This window comes from Diceros bicornis, chromosome X, assembly GCF_020826845.1.
Source record: "Diceros bicornis minor isolate mBicDic1 chromosome X, mDicBic1.mat.cur, whole genome shotgun sequence".
NCBI classification, from domain to species: Eukaryota; Metazoa; Chordata; class Mammalia; order Perissodactyla; family Rhinocerotidae; genus Diceros; species Diceros bicornis.
Window position 1 is genome coordinate 109,160,169 of NC_080781.1, and position 22,897 is coordinate 109,183,065.

A 22,897-nucleotide genomic window follows, 5' to 3' on the forward strand; every position below is an offset into this window, starting at 1 on the left:
CACCCCTGCCTAGACCCTTTCTGCCCCTTTATTGTTCATCTTGCTACTTGTTATGGTTGACAAGAATGTATTCACTTTGAATAATGAGGATTTAACAGTATTTTATTAAATTGGGGAAATGGTTAAGCCATTTTATAAAGATTTTATATAAAAATGATAAAAACAAATGTTTTGATGCTTAAAGAGTTAATGCTTCACTTGTTTAGAATGATGTATTTTTCCAGAATGTTATATTCTATGACTATTAATTAGGTGTTACTGTGTCATTATTTCTGGCTGATGTTTTTGTGTGTGTGTGTGTGTACATGTCTTTTTACAATTATTATGTTGTTTTTAGGACGTGTGTCCCCGTCGCCTTCTCAGGAAAGTCTAAATTCATCAAAATCTGATACAGATACAGGGGTATGTTCATTATTTTATGGTTACTATTGTTAAATACTGTGATTTGATTTGTTTACCATAAAGTACTTTATTATTTATCAGAAATTACAGTTGCATGAAAACAGTTAATTAAAATTAAGATGCATTAGAAACAAGAGTTTCTTCTATTAGAATTGGTAAAGAAAAATTGGGATGTTTAAAGGTTGTCAGACAGTGAATAATATTACTCAAGCTCCCAAACTACTAATGTAAATTTATTTTTTTTATCTTTTTTTTTCTTTTTTTGAAGAAGATCAGCCCTGAGCTAACATCCGTGCTAATCCTCCTCTTTTTGCTGAGGAAGACTGGCTCTGAGCTAACATCTATTGCCAATCCTCCTCCTTTTTTTTTTCCCCAAAGCCCCAGTAGATAGTTGTATGTCATAGTTGCACATCCTTCTAGTTGCTGTAGGTGGGACGCGGCCTCAACATGGCCGGAGAAGCGGTGCGTCGGTGCGCGCCCGGGATCCGAACCCGGGCCGCCAGTAGCAGAGCGTGTGCACTTAACCGCTAAGCCACAGGGCCGGCCCATACTAATGTAAATTTAAATTAAACAAAATCCCCTCTCCTCAAATCCATGTTAGGTTTTTGTTTACTGAATAAGAAATAATTAAGGAAAGAAAAAAGATACTGAAATATTTTAATTTTTCCATCTTCTTGGTTTAATAAATGCTTTATCACAGTTTCAGGTAGTTTAAAATATCTTAATGATTTTCATTTGGTCTCAGAGCTGGAAGGTTAAATATAACCAATTTTAAACCTAAAAAACGGAATATGAAATATTATTCTGAGCTATCCATTGTGCTTCCTATGTATTGATCTAGGCAAGGGTGATGTAAACAAAGAGAACCTAAAATGTCCACTTGCTCAGCAGTATTTTCCTGGGATTTTATTGGCTCTATAGTATTTGACACTAGTTTTTCCCTATTCTAAACATACTCCTCTTAGCTTTCCATGGTTCTGTTTTTCCTTATTCTCTTTCTATATCCCTGCTGTCTCTTCCTCTTCTACTCCATTAAATGTCGCCTGTTTCTCAGGGTTCTGTCCTTGGCCATTCTTTTTTTTTTTTTTTTTTTAAGATTTTATTTATTTATTTTTTTCCCTGTAAAGCCCCAGTAGATAGTTGTATATCATAGCTGCACATCCTTTTAGTTGCTGTATGTGGGACGCGGCCTCAGCATGGCTGGAGAAGCGGTGCGTCGGTGCGCGCCCAGGATCTGAACCCGGGCCACCAGCAGCGGAGTGCATGCACTTAACCGCTAAGCCACAGGGCCGGCCCTGTCCTTGGCCATTCTTTTTTTTTTTTTTTTTTTTTTTTTTTGTGAGGAGATCAGCCCTGAGCTAACATCCGCCAATCCTCCTCTTTTTTTGCTGAGGAAGACGGCCCTGGGCTAACATCGGTGCCCATCTTCCTCCACTTTATATGGGACGCCGCCACAGCATGGCTTACCAAGCAGTACTTCGGTGCGCGCCCGGGATCCGAACCAGCGAACCCCGGGCCGCCGCAGCGGAGCGCGCGCACTTAACCGCTTGCGCCACCGGGCCGGCCCCTCCTTGACCATTCTTAATTGACATATTCACTGGCTGCATCCAGTCCTGAACTGACTTTAGTTCCTTTAAATAGCTTTATGTTCTTTAAACAAGAATGAAATCTTATTGTGTGTGCTGCCCTTTTCACAGAATAATATAATAGGATCTCTCTACCTTCATGTTCTTCAAGTACATCAATTAATAGGTCTAAAACTGAACTTTGTCAACAAATGTTTTTTGAGTGCCTGTTACATGTGCCAGACACTGCTAGATTCTGCAAAATCAGATGAGACATATTCTCTGGCCTCAGGGACCTTGGTAACTAGTGAAATACACATATCCACAATTACAGTGTTGGATGGTAATATTCTACAGAAGGTACTATACAAATATAGGAGTTAGCCTTATGAATCAGGATGTCAGGAAAAGCTTCCTGGAGGCGTTGATATTTGAGCTAGGAGTTAGGAAGGAAGGGGCGTATCAGAGCAAATAGCAAGTGCAAAGGCATGGAGGCTGAAATAGCGTGGCATGTTAAAGGTACTACAAGAAATTCTATGTGGCTGGAGCAAAGGGTGCATGTGTGAGAGTAGTAGAAGAGGTAGGCAAGATTGGGATTTTCAATGGCCTTTTGTGTTAAGACATTTGAACTTTATCCTGCAAGCTACTGGGGGAGGAGGGGCTTTGAGGGGTTTCGATCAAGAACTTACTAAAATGTTCAGATTTTTGTTTTAGAAGGAGCATTCTGGTAGCACTGTAAAGGACGGATGGAATGGAGGCTCCAGGCTAGAGACAAGGAGACCACTTAAGAGGCTCTTAACCCAGGAAAGAAATGAGTACTTGGATTATGATAGATTATGATAGCAATGGGTCTGGAAACCGTAAAGATGAGCTAAATTCGCGAGATGTAAAAGTGGGATCTCTAGGACTCGGTGATTGACTGGCTGGGATGGTGAATGAGTAGCCTAGGATGATTCCCTGGTGTCTGGCTTGAGTAACTGGCTAGATGTTAACGGTCATTCACAGAAATATTTTTATCGTCTACCCACAACCCGGCTTCCCCTCTCTTTTGAACCTTCTTTAGTGGCATCATCATCCGTAAGTTACCTTTTTAACTCAGTCAAAAATACTCTATTACTTTTTCTTCCTTACCCACATATCATGTTACTTGCAAATTCCTATCCACTCTACCTCCACCTACAAATGCCCATGGAATTTGTCCCCTCATTCCTCATTGTCACGCAAATTGTCTAGGCTCTTGATCCTCATTTAAGTGTTTGCTGTAGCCTCCTAATTGGTTTTTCTGTCTCTGTTCTTTACCCAATTCATTTTCTATACTGCCACCAGGTATTTTTTTTCAAAATACAGATCTGACTGTGCCATTTTGTGATTTAAAATTTTCTGATGGCTCCTTGTTACCTACAGAATAAGGTCCTTCCTGATATTGTCTCATCTTACCTCTTTTAACTCAGTTCCAATTCCCTAGTGCCTGTTCATCCTACTTGCCATGCTGGATATAGGTCTGTACCCTAAACATTCTTTCACTTTCATGTCTTGATCCATGCTGTTTGCTTTTGAAGGAATGCCTTCCCTGTCCCCTTTCCTCACAGGGGAAATGTCTACTCATGCTTCAGTATTCAGCTCAAATATCTTATCTTCTCTTATTATTTTCCCTGAATCAAGCAGGCAAAATTGCTCCTCATTTGTGTTCTGATAGCACATCATATGTACTTTGACATTGATATTACTTACCACATCTTCCTTGGCAGTTTGTCTCACTGGCTAGGCTCTGGGCTGATTTAAGGCAAAGAACTGTACAGTCGTGCGTCACTTAACACCAGGGATACATTGTGAGAAATGTGTCGTTAGATTTCGTCGTGGTGTGAACATCCTAGAGTGTACTTACACAAACCTAGATAGTGTAGCCTACTACACACCTGGGCTCTGTGGTACTAATCTTATGGGACCACCGTCGTATATGCAGTCCATTGTTGACGAAAACATCCTTATGTGGTGCGTGACTGTACTTCGTAGATCTTAGTATCCTTGGAACGTAACTCCATGCCTGACTGTGGTAGGCCTGAATCGGTGTTGAATTCCTGCTTCTGTGCCTTTATTCCTATTTCTCTTATCTGGATGCCTGTGATCTCCCTTCTTTCTATTCAAAGCTTGCCCATTCTTGGGCCGGCCGCGTGGCTTAGCGGTTAAGTGCGCGTGCTCCGCTGCTGGCGGCCCGGGTTCGGATCCCGGGCATGCACCGACACATTGCTTCTCCGGCCATGCTGAGGCCGCGTCCCACATACAGCAACTAGAAGGATGTGCAGCTGTGACATACAACAATCTACTGGGGCTTTGGTGGGAAAATAAATAAATAAATAAAATCTTAAAAAAAAAAAAAAAAGCTTGCCCATTCTTCAAGACCCACTTCCTCCATAAAGTCTTCACTGACTAATGTAGCAGTGAAGATTTTAACTGCTTTGCTTTAGGGAAAAGGGTTTGCTTTTATTAGTTTAATTCACCATACCGTTTCCAGGCGTTGATACTATTAAAAACAGGGATTATTTATACCATCTTGTATTATGCGTATTTCAATAATCCTCCTTACAGATTTTTAACTACTTCCACCTCCCATACACCCCACCCCCCAAGAAAAACCTAAGCAACTCCCAATCTTGTTTGAATGCAAGGCCTTTTAAATGAGGAGCATAGTAGTTCTTTGACACAAAAAGTAGTGACCCCCTGGAGTACTGAGGTTTTTTTCTGGAATAGTTGAGTATCATTTATATCTACTGTTATCAAGAAAAGATTGTTTCGGGTTTCTTTCACTTCTGTCATTCTATTTGGGGACAGTTAAAAGAGGCCTCTATTTCATATGCCTTTGGAGTTTGGTATCTGGTATTATCTTTGAACCTAGTGTTAGCTGCAGTGAGGCACAGTAAGCACAATGGAGTTTATTTTCCTGATGTCTGTATTCTTTTTTCCTTTTTTCTCATGATAGTGATATCTTATATTTATCTCTTTTGAATTATGTTCTCCCTCTTCTTAGCATCCATGTAAAATAGAATACATAAAAGTATCTATTGTACAGTTGGGCATACGGAATGATGCACCCAAGATCACTCACCTACTCATTGGTCTTGCCAAGCCTAGAATTCTGGCTGTTATGTTTGTTTCTATTGGTTTCCAAAAGTAGCTCAGTAAATGTAAGGAAGAAGGGAAGAGGAGTATACTTAGTTTTCTCCATTATGCTAGAGACTTGTAAAATTTCTTCTTAACACTAGAAGTTGCAAGTATGCTGTTTACCTAGAAATTAATGCTTTTCTTGGGCAAATCTGTGTTTTGTGTGCTTGATTAGTAGAACATCAATATGGGTGCTACAGCATTTGACTGCCACTTAGAATTTTATTTATTTATTTATTTTTGGCAAGGAAGATTGGCTCTGAGCTAACATCCGTGCCCATCTTCCTCCATTTTGTATGTGGGACACTGCCACACCATGGCTTGGTGAGTGATGCATTGGTCCACGCCCAGGATTCGAACCTGCGAACCCTGGGCTGCTGAAGCGGAGCGCACGAACTTAACCACTACGCCACCGGGTCGGCCCCTGCTGCTTAGAATTTTTGAGAGTAGATTGTAGGGAAGGAAAAAAATTTCTTTTACCCTCTCAGGTTCTGAGTAGATCTACTACAAAATAACCTGACAAAAGGCAGGTTAATAGGAGAAATGGTTTATTACATATGCTTATGGAAGCCGTCCATAGAAAAATAGTGAAGACTCAAAGAAGCAGTTAGACCCAGGGGCTATATATATCATCTTAACAAAGAGCAATAAGTTTGCAGAGAAGTGACAAGACAAAGAAAAAGGGGTTTAGCCTTTTAGGGGCAGTAAATTGTGGGAAGGTAAATATATTGGGGGAAACTAATGGAAGATAAGGGTTATTTAGTAAGGTTCTGTTTATGCAGACTTGGGCTATCTTCAGAGATAAGATTCATTCTCTTCTTCCTGGTAAGGGTGAGGTGAAGGGGAGACACCTTCACAAAGGAAATTTTATGCTCTACTTTCAGGTAGAAAGTGGGAGGGCAGAGATTTTTCTTGTGTCTGTTTCTTCTCAGATGCCTTCAGCTCAAAGTAATCCTTATGTAAAGGGGCATATTTTGGAGTGATGTATTCTGATCCCCTTCAAGATCATTAGAATCTAAAACGTGGATGAAGGGAGTTAACTGTAAGGGAGTGAGAGGTAATTTACGTGAAATTGTACATATGCAGCATTTTATTAAAAATATACTTTGGTTTAGATTTGGTTCTGTCAACAATTATTAAATGTCTATAATGTGTTAGGTACTGAAACTATAAAGATGCAATGGATAATCCATGCTAAGGAGCTATGCACGGGGAAAGACAGGCATCAACAATGATAATATATGTCCAAAACAGAATTAAGTATCATTTTCCTGAGAAAACCACTCCTTTGACAGAGTACTTGATGTCAGTTAATTGTTTAACACCCATACCATCTCCTGAGTTAGAAACTGTGATCACTTTCTACTCTCTTATCTTCCTTCAATGTCTACTCGTTCACCAAATCCTGCTGCTTGATCTCAGAAATGTCTTTGGAATCTGGCCATTCCTTTCATTTCCACTGCTATAATCCAGGCCTTTATCTCTTACCTGGACCATTAGAGCTGTTCTCCCAGATTCCAGTCTTTCATCCGCACTGCCAGCAGAATTACTTTCCTATAAAACAAATCTGATCATGTTTCTCTCTTGTTTAAGCACTCCTTTTGGCTCTCTTTTTTTCCTGTCGAATTAAGTCCAAATTCTTTAGCTTGGCTCAAAGTCTTTCCGATATCAGCCTGAGTTCAGCTCTCATTGTTATTTCCCACCCTTCCCTCTCATAAACCTTATGTTCTGAACCACTCAGTTTGTTGTTGCCCCAACAAAAATGACAGATCCTTTGTGGATTCCATGTATTTACATATACTGTTCCCCTTTGCCTGGCAAATTCATTTAAGACTCAGGTTTTCTTGCTGAAGCATTCCTTGCTTCACCTAATGCATAATTACTCATATACTCTCTCACTGTTCCCACGGTACTTTGCCCATATTTCCGTTAAAAGCACGTAGTATACTATGTCAATTTGTATAACAACAGCTAACTATTTATAAGCCTTTACTATGTGCCATCTATATTTGCTAAGTATATTTTATGGCTTATCTCAATTAACCTCACAACAGCCCTCGTACTGTTGTGAAGTACTGTTAAGAACGTTATTTTGCAGATGAAGGAAAAAAGTCTTAGAGATGTTAAGTAACTCAGCAATTTCACACAGTTGGTAGATATAGCACCAAAATTAGAACCCAGCTGTGATCTTTCTCTAGAGCTTAAGCTCTTAACCATTATGCTCCGCAAAGTTGGAATCCTGAGGTCTGGCTCTGTATCTTCATTTAGTCCACAAATATTTGTTGGGTGCTTACTATGTATTAATCACTGTTCTAGGAACTGAGGATATAGTAGTGAACAAAAGAGACAAAAATATCTGTTGTTATGAAGCTTAAATTCTAGTGCTGGGAGACAGAAACAAAATAAGTCAATTTTGTAATATATTAGAAGGTGATACATTTCATGGAGAAAAATGAAGCACATAAAGTGGGCTGGTGGGGGTAAATAAGGTGGACAAGCAAAGCTTCACTGAGATGTTGTCATTGAGCAAAATCTGACGGAGGTGAGGGGGTGATCATTTGGCTCTCTGGAGGATCTTCTCCATTCCATTCCAGGTAGAGGGAACAGCAAGTGAAAGTGCTGTGAGGCAGGACTTCTGGTGTGTTCAAGAAACAGTATTGAGGGCCGGCCCCGTGGCTTAGTAGTTAAGTGTGCGCGCTCCGCTACTGGCGGCCCGGGTTCAGATCCCGGGCGCGCACCAACGCACCACTTCTCTGGCCATGCTGAGGCGGTGTCCCACATACAGCAACTAGAAGGATGTGCACTATGACATACAACTATCTACTGGGGTTTTGGGGGAGAAAAGGAGGAGGATTGGCAATAGATGTTAGCTCAGAGCCGGTCTTCCTCAGCAAAAAGAGGAGGATTGGCATGGATGTTAGCTCAGGGCTGACCTTCCTCACACACACACAAAAAGAAACAGTATTGAGGCCTGGGTAGCTGGAGCCAGTGAGCGAGGGGAAGAGTAGTAGAAATGAAGTCACAGAAGTGTGGATGGGCAATCATAACGTGTAGGCCATTGCAAGGACTTTGGCTTTTGCTCTGAGAAAGATGGGAGCCAATGGAGGGTTTTTGAACAGAGAATGACATATTCTGACGTTTTAAAAGGCTCATTCTGGCTTTTAAATATTGAAAATAGGTTATGAGAAGATAAGAAATGTCTTATTTATTTTGGTATCTCAAGCAACCAATACAGTATCTGGTATATAGTAATATATCTGTATCTGGAATATAGTAATATATCTGGTATATAGTAATATAGTATGCTAATAAATATCAAAAGCCTTACAAGTTTTGATAGCAGTCCAACTTTAAAACATTTTTATATAATCAGGATATTTGAATATGGATTAGATATTAGATACAAATGGTATTTTTTAGGTGTGATAATGGCATGGTAGTTATATTTAAAAGAGGGCTTATTCCTTGGAGATTCATATATTTACTGATAAAATCAGTGGTGTCTAGATCTTGCTTTAAATGCTCTGGCAAAAATAAGCAAATACAGAAATGTGGGAGGGTTGATAACACAAGATGAGTAAAATGTTGATAATTGTTAAAGCAGGTGATGGATGCATGGGGCTCATTATACTATTTATTATTATTATTTTTTTTTTTTTTTGAGGAAGATCAGCCCTGAGCTAACATCCATGCTAATCCTCCTCTTTTTGCTGAGGAAGACCGGCTCTGAGCTAACATCTATTGCCAATCCTTCTCCTTTTTTTCTCCCCAAAGCCCCAGTAGATAGTCGTATGTCATAGTTGCACATCCTTCTAGTTGCTGTATGTGGGACACGGCCTCAGCATGGCTGGAGAAGCGGTGCGTCGGTGCGCGCCTGGGATCCGAACTCAGCCTGCCGGTAGCAGAGCGCGCGCACTTAACCACTAAGCCACGGGGCCGGCCCTATACTATTTATTATATTGTATCTACTTTTATGTATATTTGAAATGTCCATAATAAAAAGTTATATAGATAGATAGATAGAGATAGCTATTTAGAGAGATATATAGATAAAATATGTAACACTTCACTTGGTAATTTTACTTTTAAAAACCTATCATAAAGAAATAATTAGGGACCTGCCCAGTGGCACAGCAGTTAAGTTTGCATGTTCCACTTTGGTGGCCTGGGCTTCACCAGTTCGGATCCTGGGCGCGGACCTACTCACCTCTCATCAAGCCATGCTGAGGCAGTGTCCCACATAGAAGAGCTAGAAGGACCTACAACTATGTACTGGGGGCTTTGGGGAGAAAAAAGAAAAAAAGAGGAAGATTGGCAACAGATGTTAGCTCAGGGCCAATCTTCCTCAAAAAAAAAAAATATATATATATATATATAAAGAAATAATCAGATCTACCCAAAGATGTAAGTAAAAGGATTTTCATCTTATTATTTACACAACAGTTAAAATTTGAACAACCTAAATTTCTAATAAGAGTTGAAAAATAAAAACTGTGGCATAATCCATACAATAGAATACTATGCAGTCCTTAAATTGTTTTCAAAGACTGTTTAATGACATTAAAAATATTCAAAATAAAATGAAAAGAGGAGAATGAAGAATTAGATACAATATTATCCCAATTTTGACTAAAAAAATCTATAAATATTTATAGATAAAAGATTTAAAGAAAATACACTGAATTATTAATAGTGGTTATCTCTAGGTGGTAGGATTTTAGGTCATTTTTATTTTATTTTTTATACTTCTCTGTATTTCTGAAGTTTTCTTTAATAAACTTACCTGCTTTTATCAAAAACAACAACAGTAGACATTATAAAAGTCTTAGGTTTATACTTTTTGACTTAGTAATACCCCTTATATTAGGATAAACAAATAATAAAATAGGGATAAAGATTCATGTTCCAGGATATTCATTAAACTGCTATTTATATTAGCAAAAAAATGGAAATGTCTAAATGACCAACAAATAGAGAATGATTAAATTATGATGCATCCATATTATGCAGCCAGTAAATGTTTTCAAACAGTGAAATACAGAAAATGCTTGTGGTATAATAAAAAGGAAGATGCCGAATTGTGTGTACAATATGATTTCAGTTATTTTTTTAAAAAATGAAAGATTGAAGATGGTCAAAATGTAGCAGGTTATGGGTGATTTTAATTTTGGTTTTTCTACTTTCTATGTTTTCTGAATTGTCTACCCTGAACATGTATTACTTTATAATTAAAAAAAAAAACATTATTTAAGTGTTTTGAAAAAAGATAGAGTACAAAGAGAAGAAAATGGATGTTTAAGGAATTAAAAAGAGGTCTGGAATCACTGCTAGAGGAAATATGCGAAGGAGTTAATGAAACATAAATGATTATTAAACAGAAAGTTGAATTTTATGTAATGAGACAAGCCTGCTTAGTTTATGTCTTCTAGCAGTGCTCCCTAGGCTGGCAGCAAAATTAGGGCAAGTAGTTGTAGTCAGCTAGGATTAGGAGTGCTTGGCAAAAGGTCAGGGCATCTATGTTGCTGGTCTACCTCGACAATTGATGTGAAGATATTTTTATAAACTGTGAAGTTCTGAGCAAATAGTAGTGGTAGTTTTTATCTATCCCCATGGCCACTGTCCTAGTTTAAGCCCTCATTATTCTTACTTAAATTTACTGACTGCTGTTTCTGCCTCCACTCTCTCTCTCCAAACCATCTTTTACATTGTCGCCAGCATTCTCTTTCTAAAGCTCCAGTCAGATCGTGTTATTTTCCTTTTCAGAGACCTGTGTCAGCTCTTCATTGCCTTAGAATATCTGAACTTTTAAGGCACAAATTCGAGGCTCTTTATGATCTGGTCTCAAAGTACCTTTCCACGTTAATCCCCTGCTATATCTCTATATACTTTTTTCTCCATCCTTATCATCCTACCTACTCTTCCCTAAATATTCAAGGCTTAGCTCATACTCCATATTTTTGCTCATGCTACACCCTCTAAAACATTTGAGGGACAGTCTCTGGTCCTACAGTTAGATGATTTGTGTTTTTGCTTTGGTTCTGCTGGTTACAGGTGGCTGTGTGACCTTTAATATGTTATTTTAACTTCTTTGAACCTCAATTTTTTTCTTAATTTCTTCCTCTTCATGATGTTACTACTTATCTCACCAAGTTGTTAGGATTCGTTTAGATAATGGATACAAGACCATGTTGTAAACTAAATATGCAGCACACATGTATGGCATAATTTTCTGCCTACCTCTGTCAGGATGCTTTTCACTTCAAATAACAGAAATCCAACTGAAAATGGCTTAAACAATGAGGAAGCAAGTCTGGCGGTAAGGCTGTTCCAGGGTTGGTTAATTCAGCAGCTTAGTAGTGTCATCAGGGACACAGGGTCCTACCATCTTCCTGCTTTGCTGCTCTTTATTTGTTGTTCTCTTGGGCTTCTTCCCCTCATGGTCCCAAGATGGCTGCTACAGGTGTCACATGCCAACAACAATGTTCAGAGGCAGGAAAGAGGAAGGTCCCTTTAGTATGATCCTTTTTAAGAATGAGGAAATCTTTCTAGAAGCATCTCCCTGTTACCCCTCATCCCCCAATAAACTTTACCTCATGTCTAATTAATGAAAATTGTGTCGCATACCCATGCCTAAACCAGTCATCACTGGGAAAGAGAATGAGCTCATCTTGATTAGCTTAGACCAATCACGATCACCCTCTGGTTCTGGCTCCTGCCTCTCCTGAAGGAACAGATGCTCAGAAGGACAAAGTGGGAGCTCTGTTAGGGAGGGAAAAGATTCTGATAGCGCAGTGTCTTCAGGGTTGATCCTGGTTTGTTAGGTCAAGGAGGTGAAGAGGTGATAAGTTGTAGATGCAGCATAAAGGGGAGTTTGCTTTTGGTGGATCAAGATTTCAGTGAGGCGTCATACAAAATGATGAGAGAACAGATGGAGTGGGAAGAGTATGAAGCTTTTGCTTTGGTAGTTTTAATGTTTGTCTTTATGTCTAAATAGGTATGCAGTGGAGCTGATGAAGACCCTGATGATAAAAATGCACCGTTTCGACAACGGCCGTTTTGCAAATATAAGGGACATACTGCAGATCTCCTTGATCTTTCATGGTCTAAAGTAAGAAATTCTTATTTGAATTTGTGTATTTATTGTATGTAATATGACTTTAGGGTAAAAGGAAATGTTTTATTTGTATGATTGTCACACTGTCAAGTGTTAGAATGTTCGTATCTATTTTGTGGGAGTTATCTACAAATTAATCGAAGTTAAAAAAGAGAAACATCAGGTTAGGCTAATAAGAAAATGTTTACTTTATATTAACAGTTTCTACTTGGGTGTGTCTGTATACTGTACCTTTTGCTTCTTTTATAAATAATTTTTTTTTCTTTTTTTGCTGAGAGAGATTCGCCCTGAGCTAACATCTGTTGCCAATCTTCCTTTTTATTTTTTTGCTTGAGGAGGATTAGCCCTGAGCTAACATCTGTGCCAGTCTTCCTCTATTTCGTATGTGGGTCGCTGCCATAGCATGGCTGATGAGCGGTGTGGGTCTGCACCCGGGATCCGAATCTGTGAACCCGGGCCGCCGAAGGGGAGCATGCCAAACTTTAACCACTATACCACAGGGCTGGCCCCATTTTTATAAAGTAATTTTGCAAAGTAAACTATCCTCAGCAAAATGGATATGACTTCAGCTACAAAGGTGAAGTCTGATCTGTCTAATCAAGACTGCTTTGGGGCTTATCTGCTACATTTTGCTACATTTGGAGGTAATTCTGCTACTGTGAAATTATTAATTTAGGTTTACCAGTTATATTCTATGAATCAATGTTAAGTCTTCATTTTGTGATTTTTTTTTCCCCCTTAGGGCAAAATTTTTTCGGAAGTAGAAGGGCTGTTTTGCCACTGATCAAATATCTTAGCAGTTTTGTGAAAATTTAGAGAGAGATTTTAAATTTGATGTAAGGTCTTTAAAGCATGAAGCAGTCTTTGGAATTTTTGCATGATATGTTACACTTTCTTTGTATTAAAATTTGTCAGTAATCAGAATCTAAAATATATTAAGAATTCAGGGGGAAAGTAATATTTAGAATCCTTAAACTGAGAAAAGTCAACTGAATTAACAAAATACTATCAGGGATACCAGTGCTGCCTATATATTGTAAATATGTCAGGAGAACCTCATGTACCACAAAGATATCACTGGTATATATTGGCAAGTTAGTCTTTCCCTGAGCTTCAGCCTTGACTCACTTCTTTTATGAATTGCTGCTCCTATCATACTTGTTTAGAGGTTCTGGATGGTTTTCATAACCCATTTGTCATAATGTCTTTCTCTAATCTCCTGGAACAAGCTTGGGCCTCACCTGGTAGTCTGGTTGTAAACTGAGCCCTAATTGTGTCTTTGTACTCCTTCCCCACCCTGTGCGAAATCTGACTGAGTTGTCAGAAGATGGAAATCTAAAGTATCCTTAATCTGATAATCATATTCATCTGGAATAAGAAGTACAAAGCACGTAACTGGGAACCTTGCATTCATTTTACTTGCTTAAAGCAAACCAATATTTTTTCTGTAATATAACACTAACTGGAGGAAATGAGATCTCCACTGACCACAGTATCAGTCAGGGCTCTCCAGAGTAACAGAACCAAGAGGATATACATACATAAGGAGGATTATTTTAAGAAATTGGCTCATGCAGTTGTGGGGGCAGGCAAGTTTGAAATCTGTAGGACAGGCTGGCAGGCTGGCAACTCAGCAGGAGTCATACTGGAGTCTTAAGGCAGAATTTCTTCTCCAGGAAACCTCAGTTTTTGTTCTTAAAGCCTTCATCTGCCTGTATGTTCTTTTCTTAAACTCTTTTTTTTACTTAACTGTTTAACCATGTACATTTCTATGTCTTGTTTGCAACAAGATTCTAAGCCCCTTGAGAGTAGGGACCAGATCTTATTTTACTGTCGTTTCTCTTCCGTATCTAGCACAATCAGTGTTTAGAGTGGGTTTTATATTTGTTGAAGACTTATTTTGTGCCAGGTAACAAGAATTCCCTTGTTAATTCTTACAATAACAACCCTGTGAGGTAGACGGTATTTCATTTTGTAGATGAGGAGACTGGGCCTCTGACCTGTCCAAGATCACACAACTAGTTATGGGTGGAACTTAGATTTGAATCTGACTTCTTTGACTCCCAAGATCATGCTTAGTTGAAGAAAATTATTTAATTTTATTTATTCAATAAGTATTTATTGAATAGAAATATCTTGGCCTAGTAGAACAAGTCTTAACTTGTCTTCAGCATCTTCACTTTTAGGTATGTCTTTATATTTATTTCATATGATTAAAGCAATGGACTATTGCAAGAATTGAATAAAGTCAGTTTTAATGAACAGCAGACCATGGATTTAGATTTTATACAGTTGTTATTAATCAACAAGAAATATAAAGCAAACTGCACATACTCTTCAAAACGTTTCTGGAACTGAATAGATCTTGAAAATAAAGATAATTGTTATTGGGTCTTTCAAGAGTTATTGTAAATCTTTCAAAATTCTATTTTTTAATTATAAGGTACACCATCTATTTAAAAACAGGTATACCACATAAAATGTACACTTATTAAACCAGCCCAAAATAGCATATATATTTATTAGTACAGTAACATAGCCAAATCAATATTTGCACTTAGTCTTTTTACATTCAAAGATTAAAGATTCGTTATTACTTTGAGCAAATGACAAAGCATCTTGTTTCTTTTTGTAGCATGTGGTCTACTTGAGCACTCTGCAGAAGAGTGTTAGTGGTTAGAACCTGGACCTAGAGTCAGACTACCCAAGTTTGAATCCCAGCTCTGCCACTGACGAACTGTATAGTCTTAGACAAATTATGTAACCTCTCTGTGCCTCAGCATTCTCATTTGTAAAAGGGAATAATAATGTACCTGCCTCGTAGGGTTGCTGTATCGTGTTAAGAACAATGTTTAGCACATTCTAAGAACAATGTTTAGCACATTCTAAGTACTCAATAAATGTCATCATTACTTCGATTTTTACTTTAGGCATACCAAAGAATCTTAGGGTCTCATTTGAGTTTCCTTGTTCAGTATAATTCATAGTTCTCCCCTTAAATAGTTTATGTTTAGAAATCAAAGAACTTCTACCAGCTGGAAGCTTTTGACAGATAGATGTTTGGTGCTGGGTAATGGGCCATCAGCAATGCCTAAATCAGTTACACTACTCTCTTCTAGCTTTGAAAATTCTGTGATCTATTCTGAGAGATTTGACAATTTCTATTCTCTAGTTTTCTTGCCTAGGGTGTGACAGGTGCACAATAACTTTTCATTTCCCTGCTGCATTATAGGGTAATGTTTTTGAAGGCATTTTAAGTGACATTTAGGGAATCCGTGTGAGTTAAAATTCACCAGTGTTGTCGATGTGAAAATAATTCAACCAAAGTGACAATCAAATGAATAGATGCCTTATATTCATAGCTAAGTTCCAATATATGCAGGCTATAACAACTAAGGCACACCTTAGTCCTCTGTTGGTACCTGGCAGATTTCTTTTGACATAGATCATAAGATTCATCCTAATTTCAGAATAGGTAATGTGAAAAAGTCTTAGAATCAAAGAAATATGGTATTTAACTGTTTAGAAAAAAATGAGATCTTTCAAATGAATTAGGTATTCTTTTGTTCTTTCTGATGCTACATATAGCAATAATAATAACAAAACTATTGAGGTACATAACACCAAAAGGTCACTTTTATTGTGATAAAATAATCAATGTCAATTTCTCTCTAGAACTACTTTCTGCTTTCTTCTTCGATGGATAAGACAGTCAGGTTATGGCACATTTCCAGAAGAGAATGCCTTTGCTGCTTTCAACATATAGATTTTGTCACTGCCATAGCTTTCCATCCAAGAGTAAGTAATTATTTATACTTTTTTTAATACTATAAGGAATGTGAGGGAGCTGGGTTTCTCTGGAGGGCAATTGGACTACAGGAAAAAAATTATTAACAGTCACGTGGTTAAGGGCAACTTAATTTAGTGTTTCATTTTGCTTTAAAAATGAGAAAGGAAATAAATATTCGCTAATCTGCATTAGAAGAACCGGAAATGTTATATTCTAAATACAACAGTGAAAAGTCACCCCAAATCTTTAATAAAACATGCAGGGTATAAATAAAGAAATAAAGTATCCTATTAAAGATGAGAGATGAGAGCAAAAAGAGAAGACAACAGGTATATAAATGAGAAAGGGAAGCATATAGGTAAGAATAGTTGTGGGAGGGTTGGGAAGGGAAGAGACAAAGAAGAAAAGATTAAAGGAGGCAAAGACCAAAATTTATTACAAGATGTACTGAATTCCTATTTAATATCTGGAAACATTGTTAATCTTGAAATCCCTTCTTACTTGTTTTCAGTGTAGAAAATCCTTTAATATCTTTTCTCTGAAAAGAAAGTATTTCATGTGATTTCAACCAAAGGAGAAGAATCTACTATCATGGACTTGCCAACCTATCTTATGCCCTTATAGTATAGAGCCACCCAAATGTGTACAGCTAAATTAGTTTTAGTTCTTTGCAACAATAAGCACAGGAAAGTCACATGTTGGTGCTACTCCACTAGCTAGATTGCAATAAGCGGAGGGCTTGAGCTGACTCTAGTTGGCTTTCCCTCCCCTGTATTGATGTATGATTACATTTCCAATCATGTCCTCATCTCTATATGTTTGACACCTGTTGTCTTTTTAATGCAACATTTCAATTATATTCATATTTCTTCCTCTTTTTCCCCATATTAAGAGAAGAATTTGGGGAAAAAGGTTTTTTTCCTCAATGGCAGGCTTATAACATGGGTGGTAATGATTGTGAACCTTTAGAAGACTTGGTTAAGAACTTTTGAAAATTAAAAATGTTTAATCTATGTTAATACATTATCAGTTTTGACCATCAAGCCTTTCGAGGCTTCTTTCTGAATAACAGGCCCATCCTGTCACCCAAGGATGCAGCAAAAGGATACATTTACCCCTGTCAGCAACTGTGAGCAAAATCCTTCCCTCCACCTCTATTTTAACTAGAATGTATCAGAGTGGAAAGAGAGAAGTATTTACTTGGGGATAGTTATCTATGTAGTTCTTTATTATTAAGGTTTGTGTTTAGTCAATAATTTTTCTATACTTTTATTTGGTTTTATTTTGGAAACTGAAAAGCCCTATTTCTAAAAATCCTACTGACCTGTTGAGTTTTTAAGAGGGGCTAGGGAAAAATGGGGTGATGTTGACATTTTCTTAGGAAATATGACTCTATTAAATATTACCTGGAAGGAAGGTAGCAGAGTTGTAGAAGAAATAGCAAAATGGAAATACATGCACACGTGTTTACACACACGTGTGTGTATGTATATAAATAGGATTCTGAATTGTACGACCAAGAGGAAGTATTTTTACTTGTTCAGCTCTTCTTCCACTGGTAGACATTGAGTCGAACTACTGTACCATAGCCACAAAAATGTCCATCCTGCATAGATTACCCTTGACAGGCTTCAGAGGTAGTAAGAATAGTAATCTTGAGCAGAGAAGAGAATCCATTTCTTGTTTTGGCATCCCAATTATTTTATCTTTAATTCTTATGTTACCAAGAATTAGACCAGCTTAGTGGTAGGCCTGGTTTAGTTTAGAGCAGGATTCCTCAGCCTTGGCACTACTGACATTTTGGGTTGGATGATTCTTTGTTGTAGAGGGAGGGAAGGCTGTCCTGTGCATTGTGGAAAGTTTTAGCAGCACTCCTGGCCTCTAGATGTCAGTAGAACCCCATCCCCCTGTTGTGACAATCAAAAAATGTCTCCAGACATTGCTAGATGTGTCCCCTGTGGGGCCAAATTGCCGCCAGTTGAGAACCCGTGGTTTGAGATTGAGAATTTGAATAGTGAAGCGATTCTCTGCTGACATGATGTCATAGTTCCCAAAACTGACTGGTTCTGTGGGCTAACTGGCATTACTCTTTTATCCAACTGTCACATGTATCCCAGAGGAGGGTATGGGCAAAGGTATCATTATAGGATAGTTTTTCCCAAAACTCGTTCCTTGAAGATGCTAGCCATGCTAGGTGTTCCTACCTGACCCCCTCCCAACCCCCCCAAAAGTCTGTGGTTTAATAGGTTGGAAAATGCTACCTACATTGTCCCCACTTTGGAGATTCAGAATGCATGTTAACTGAAAATCCTGTTTCACTTTCTGTAACCCAGAATTTCTCAAACTTATTTATTTATTTATTTTTGAGGAAGATTGGCCCTGCACTAACATCTGTTGCCAATCCTCCTCTTTTTTTTCTTTTTTCTCCCCAAAGCCCCAGTACATAGTTGTGTATCATAGTTGTAGAGTTGTAGCTCCTCCATGTGGGCCACGGCCTGATGGGCAGTGAGTAGGTCCGTGCCTAGGACCCAAACCGGTGACCCTCGGGCCGCCGAAGTGGAATGCGCAAACTCAACTGCTACACCACCAGGCCGGCCCCTCAAACTTATTTAATCACAGAATCCTCTCCTACATATTATACACTCCAACACATTATCTGTTAACATCCATACTTGGGAAAGCAGTTGAAGGATATGATAAAGTGATTAGAAAGTCATTTCTTTAAAATGAATACTGAAGTTTCTAATTGTTATTTTTAGTGAATAAAACAGTGCTTGCTTGAAGAAGCATATAGGTAGGAATAGTTGTGGGAGGGTTGGGAAGGAAACTTTAATACTTTTTCAATGAGATCTACATGTTTTAAATATTATTTCTAATAGACTTAAGGTTTTGATTTGCTAATGAATTTTTCTTGATCTGGTGACATGAAAGCTTTCTCTTTTGCCACATTTTTAGGATGACAGGTATTTTCTAAGTGGGTCATTGGATGGAAAGCTCCGCCTTTGGAACATACCTGACAAAAAAGTGGCTTTATGGAATGAAGTAGATGGTCAAACAAAATTGATCACAGCTGCAAATTTCTGTCAGAATGGCAAATATGCAGTGATTGGGACATATGATGGCAGATGTATTTTCTATGATACAGAGGTAAATAATTATCTTGTGTAAATTACATGATCGAATACTTAGTAAAAACACTTCTGTGGTTTTTGGATAAGTTGGTGTATCCTCTCTGGGCTGTGTAAATTGGGGCAATTAATACCATGTCTATCAGCAAGCTGGATCAGATGATCTTTGAGGTTCCTTCTAATTCTGATATTTTTAATTTGTCATTTTCTTTTTAGCATTTGAAATACCACACACAGATACATGTCCGATCGACCAGAGGGCGCAACAAGGTTGGAAGAAAAATTACTGGAATTGAGCCTTTACCTGGAGAAAATAAGGTACTAAGTATTCAGAACCATCTCTCACCACAATATATATAGACTCCTGGAAATTAGTTCTTAATGTCTTGGCTAAGAACATATTTTCTTTCCTATGGAATACTGCTTTTTCTAGTTTTGAGGTATGTTCTATATGTGTGTAACACCCTTTTTTGGTTATACCTTAACTTAGATTAAAAGATGGTATTTTTAACTTTTCCTTTGATTTATTTTTAGATACTGGTAACCTCAAATGACTCCAGAATCCGACTATATGATCTTAGAGATTTGTCATTGTCCATGAAGTATAAGGGTTATGTGAATAGCAGCAGTCAGATCAAAGCAAGTTTCAGGTAAATTGGCAATGAGAAATTCCCAAAAGAGATCAGAACATTTCGCCTCTACTCCCGTTTTTCCGTTGATTTATGCCTTATGTTTATATGGTGTTTTAGTTCCTTTGCACTTTTACAGCTGGTATCTCAAATTATCAATCATGCAATACTTACTGTATTCACCTGTTTGGTAGATAGAGTTAGAGTTGCCCCGGTTCTGCGGATGAAGACACCAAGACCGAGAAAATTAAGTAATTTGCCTAGAGTCACACTGTTAGTTGCAGAGCCGGGATTTAGAAGACTCCTAGGTCCAGAGTTTGTGCTTTTGTACTTTTATGTAAGCTTTATTAAGAGGCGGTTTACCCTACCACTACCCACCCCCCACCCATGGTCTTGATCCTTTTAAGTACAGAAGCTAATAAAGCATCTTAACACCCTAAAGTACAGTGTCCTGTATTTATACCTTTACATATCATTATTTGAACTCTTAATTTGGGGTCTGGAGGCTCTCCTGAAATACCTGCCTCTTCTTGCTTCTAGCCCTCTTTCTTTCAGCCCTTTTCTTATCAGTTCTTTCTTCTTAAATTACCCACTAATTTAATTGGTAAAATACTCTGCTTCTCCCTTTCATCTCTTAAGTAGGCGTTCCTCCCAGTGTGGGTTAACCAGCAGCACAGTTGCCTAGAGCTTTGATGAAAACACTAATGCCGGTGATAGCCCCCATGTCAGACCTACATGTTTAGAACCTCTGCAGTGAAACTAGGAGTCTCTATTTCAACAAGCTCTCTTGGGTGTTTTCTTAGGTATTTTAAAGTGGGAAGCACTGATAGAAACCAAAAAAAAAACCCCAAAACTTTGATTGTTTTTTTCTTTCTTTCCCAAATTTAGCCATGATTTTAGTTACCTTGTTAGCGGCTCAGAAGATAAGTATGTTTATATCTGGAGTACTTACCATGACCTAAGCAAGTTTACTTCAGTCAGAAGAGATCGGAATGACTTTTGGGAGGGTATTAAAGGTAAGGAAATGCCTACTTTGGTGTGTCTTATAAGTGAATAAAGTGAAAGTGGAGATGTACTAACAGTAACTGTGTATAGGCAGTATTTCAGAGACAGTTTGGCAGTTATCACTGCTTTTGCTTTGTATTTGGCTTTGAGCTAACATCCATGCTAACCCTCCTCTTTTTGCTGAGGAAGACCAGCTCTGAGCTAACATCTATTGCCAATCCTCCTCCTTTTTTTTTTCCCCCAAAGACCCAGTAGATAGTTGTGTGTCATAGTTGCACATCCTTCTAGTTGCTGTAGGTGGGACGCGGCCTCAGCATGGCCGGAGAAGCGGTGCGTCCGTGCACGCCCGGGATCCGAACCCAGGCCGCCAGTAGCGGAGCGCGCACACTTAACTGCTAAGCCACGGGGCCGGCCCTGTTTGATTTTTCTATACCAAGGAAGAACTTACACTTGTCTAAAATTTGAGAGTTGATAGAATCTCAGAACTTGTATGTGGTATTTTTTTTTTTTTTTTAGAAAATGTTTTTGGGTTTTAAATAGTTCTTAGTTACTTTTATGTTAGTTTTAAAAGATATTTGCATATAACATACGCTATTGTACTTTTTGCATATTATACTTTTTGTGTTGATGTTTGGAATCAAATTTATTAGTTCTCCTGAAGTAAATGTTTTTTCCCAGCGCATAATGCAGTTGTCACATCGGCCATCTTTGCTCCAAACCCAAGTTTGATGTTGTCTTTGGATGTGCAATCTGAGAAATCAGAAGGGAATGATAAAGGCGAAGATGCTGAAGTTTTGGATACCATGCCCTCTGGTAGGTACTCACGTTTTATTTGTCCTGCATTTTTGTAGCCTCATTAACCTAATATTGGGTATTCAGAGGTTTTCATGAGTATGGAGAATATTTCTTGTTTACAACATAATAGTTGTCAGATATCCATTTCTGAACATTTCAGTAACATCCTTCTTACAAGTTTTACTTCTTTTAAATTCACCTGGGAATTAAAAATGAAAATTTTGAAAGTTAATAATTTTTTTTTATGGGCAACCATTCTCCTTGGAGAAACGCAAACAAGACATACAAATACAAAATGTATTCTCTGTCTCTTCTACTAGACTGTAATCTCTGTGAGGACAGAGACTTTCTATGTCTTATTGTTGTGGTGCCAGTGCCTGGCACGGTGCTTGCCTGCACATAGTAGGTGCTTAATAAACATTTTCTGAATAAATGAATTAAACCAAAATGAAAGCAGTGTTCTTTTTCTGCTTGCCACAAATTTACAGCTTCTCGTAGATAGCTATTTACAAGCCTGTAATTTCTTGCCATTTGCAGCATATGCTTTGAGAATGAATAGTAATTCCAGTTATATAAAATGCTCAGATGAGGAAGTGAAAAGAAACCATCAAATAGTATTGAGTGCCAATTATATAAAAATGGCCCCTGTTAGTCCTTAAGAGTATGGTAAAACCTTGTAAATTTGGACCAGTTGTTAATGAAAACAAGTTCGTATTATTAAAATCAGTTGCAGAATAGTTTATTAAATATTTTCTGTTACTTTAGAGACTACAACCAGGCCTTTAAGAGCGTTGTTAAGCCACAACAGATACAATGTACAAAAGGTGCTTCTAAAAGTATTTGAATGCTTACAAGTTCTCAAGTATTTTTATTTCATTTAGTCTAAAGTAATTTCCCTTGTGGTATTATTTGCACTATACGCTACACTAAATACACTTTTTCTTCTGTCTGTAAAGAAAAATTTTGGTAGCAAAGATGAACTTGAGTCTAGCACTTTTTTCAATTACAAGATTTAAAAATAAATCGACTCAAATTATTAAACCTTTACTAAATGCCTGTTGGGAAATATTTTTTCTTTCCTTTTTTTTTTTTTCTCTCAGAATCAAATCTAGCTTCTCTCTTCTAACTTAAGTCATTTGGGTTTTTTTCTTTTCTTTTTCCACAGTGATACCTTTTTATACTCTATACATTTCCCTTATACATTCCACAGAAAATTCTAGCTTTTAAAACAATTGGAGGGCCGGCCCCGTGGCTTAGCGGTTAAGTGCGCGCGCTCCGCTGCTGGCGGCCCGGGTTCGGATCTCGGGCGC

The 22,897-nt window shown here is 38.0% G+C and overlaps 1 protein-coding gene across 1 annotated transcript in view; it reads left to right on the forward strand.

The window, feature by feature from the left end:
* The window catches only part of WDR44 (WD repeat domain 44), a 73,943-nt gene that overhangs the window by 48,574 nt on the left and 2,472 nt on the right, over positions 1-22,897 (forward strand). The window contains exons 12-19 of the mRNA XM_058536578.1: positions 338-402; positions 12,121-12,234; positions 15,916-16,038; positions 18,986-19,177; positions 19,375-19,476; positions 19,693-19,808; positions 20,676-20,803; positions 21,471-21,605. Coding sequence (XP_058392561.1) covers positions 338-402; positions 12,121-12,234; positions 15,916-16,038; positions 18,986-19,177; positions 19,375-19,476; positions 19,693-19,808; positions 20,676-20,803; positions 21,471-21,605 — 975 coding nt within the window. The remainder of the gene's footprint in view (positions 1-337; positions 403-12,120; positions 12,235-15,915; positions 16,039-18,985; positions 19,178-19,374; positions 19,477-19,692; positions 19,809-20,675; positions 20,804-21,470; positions 21,606-22,897) is intronic.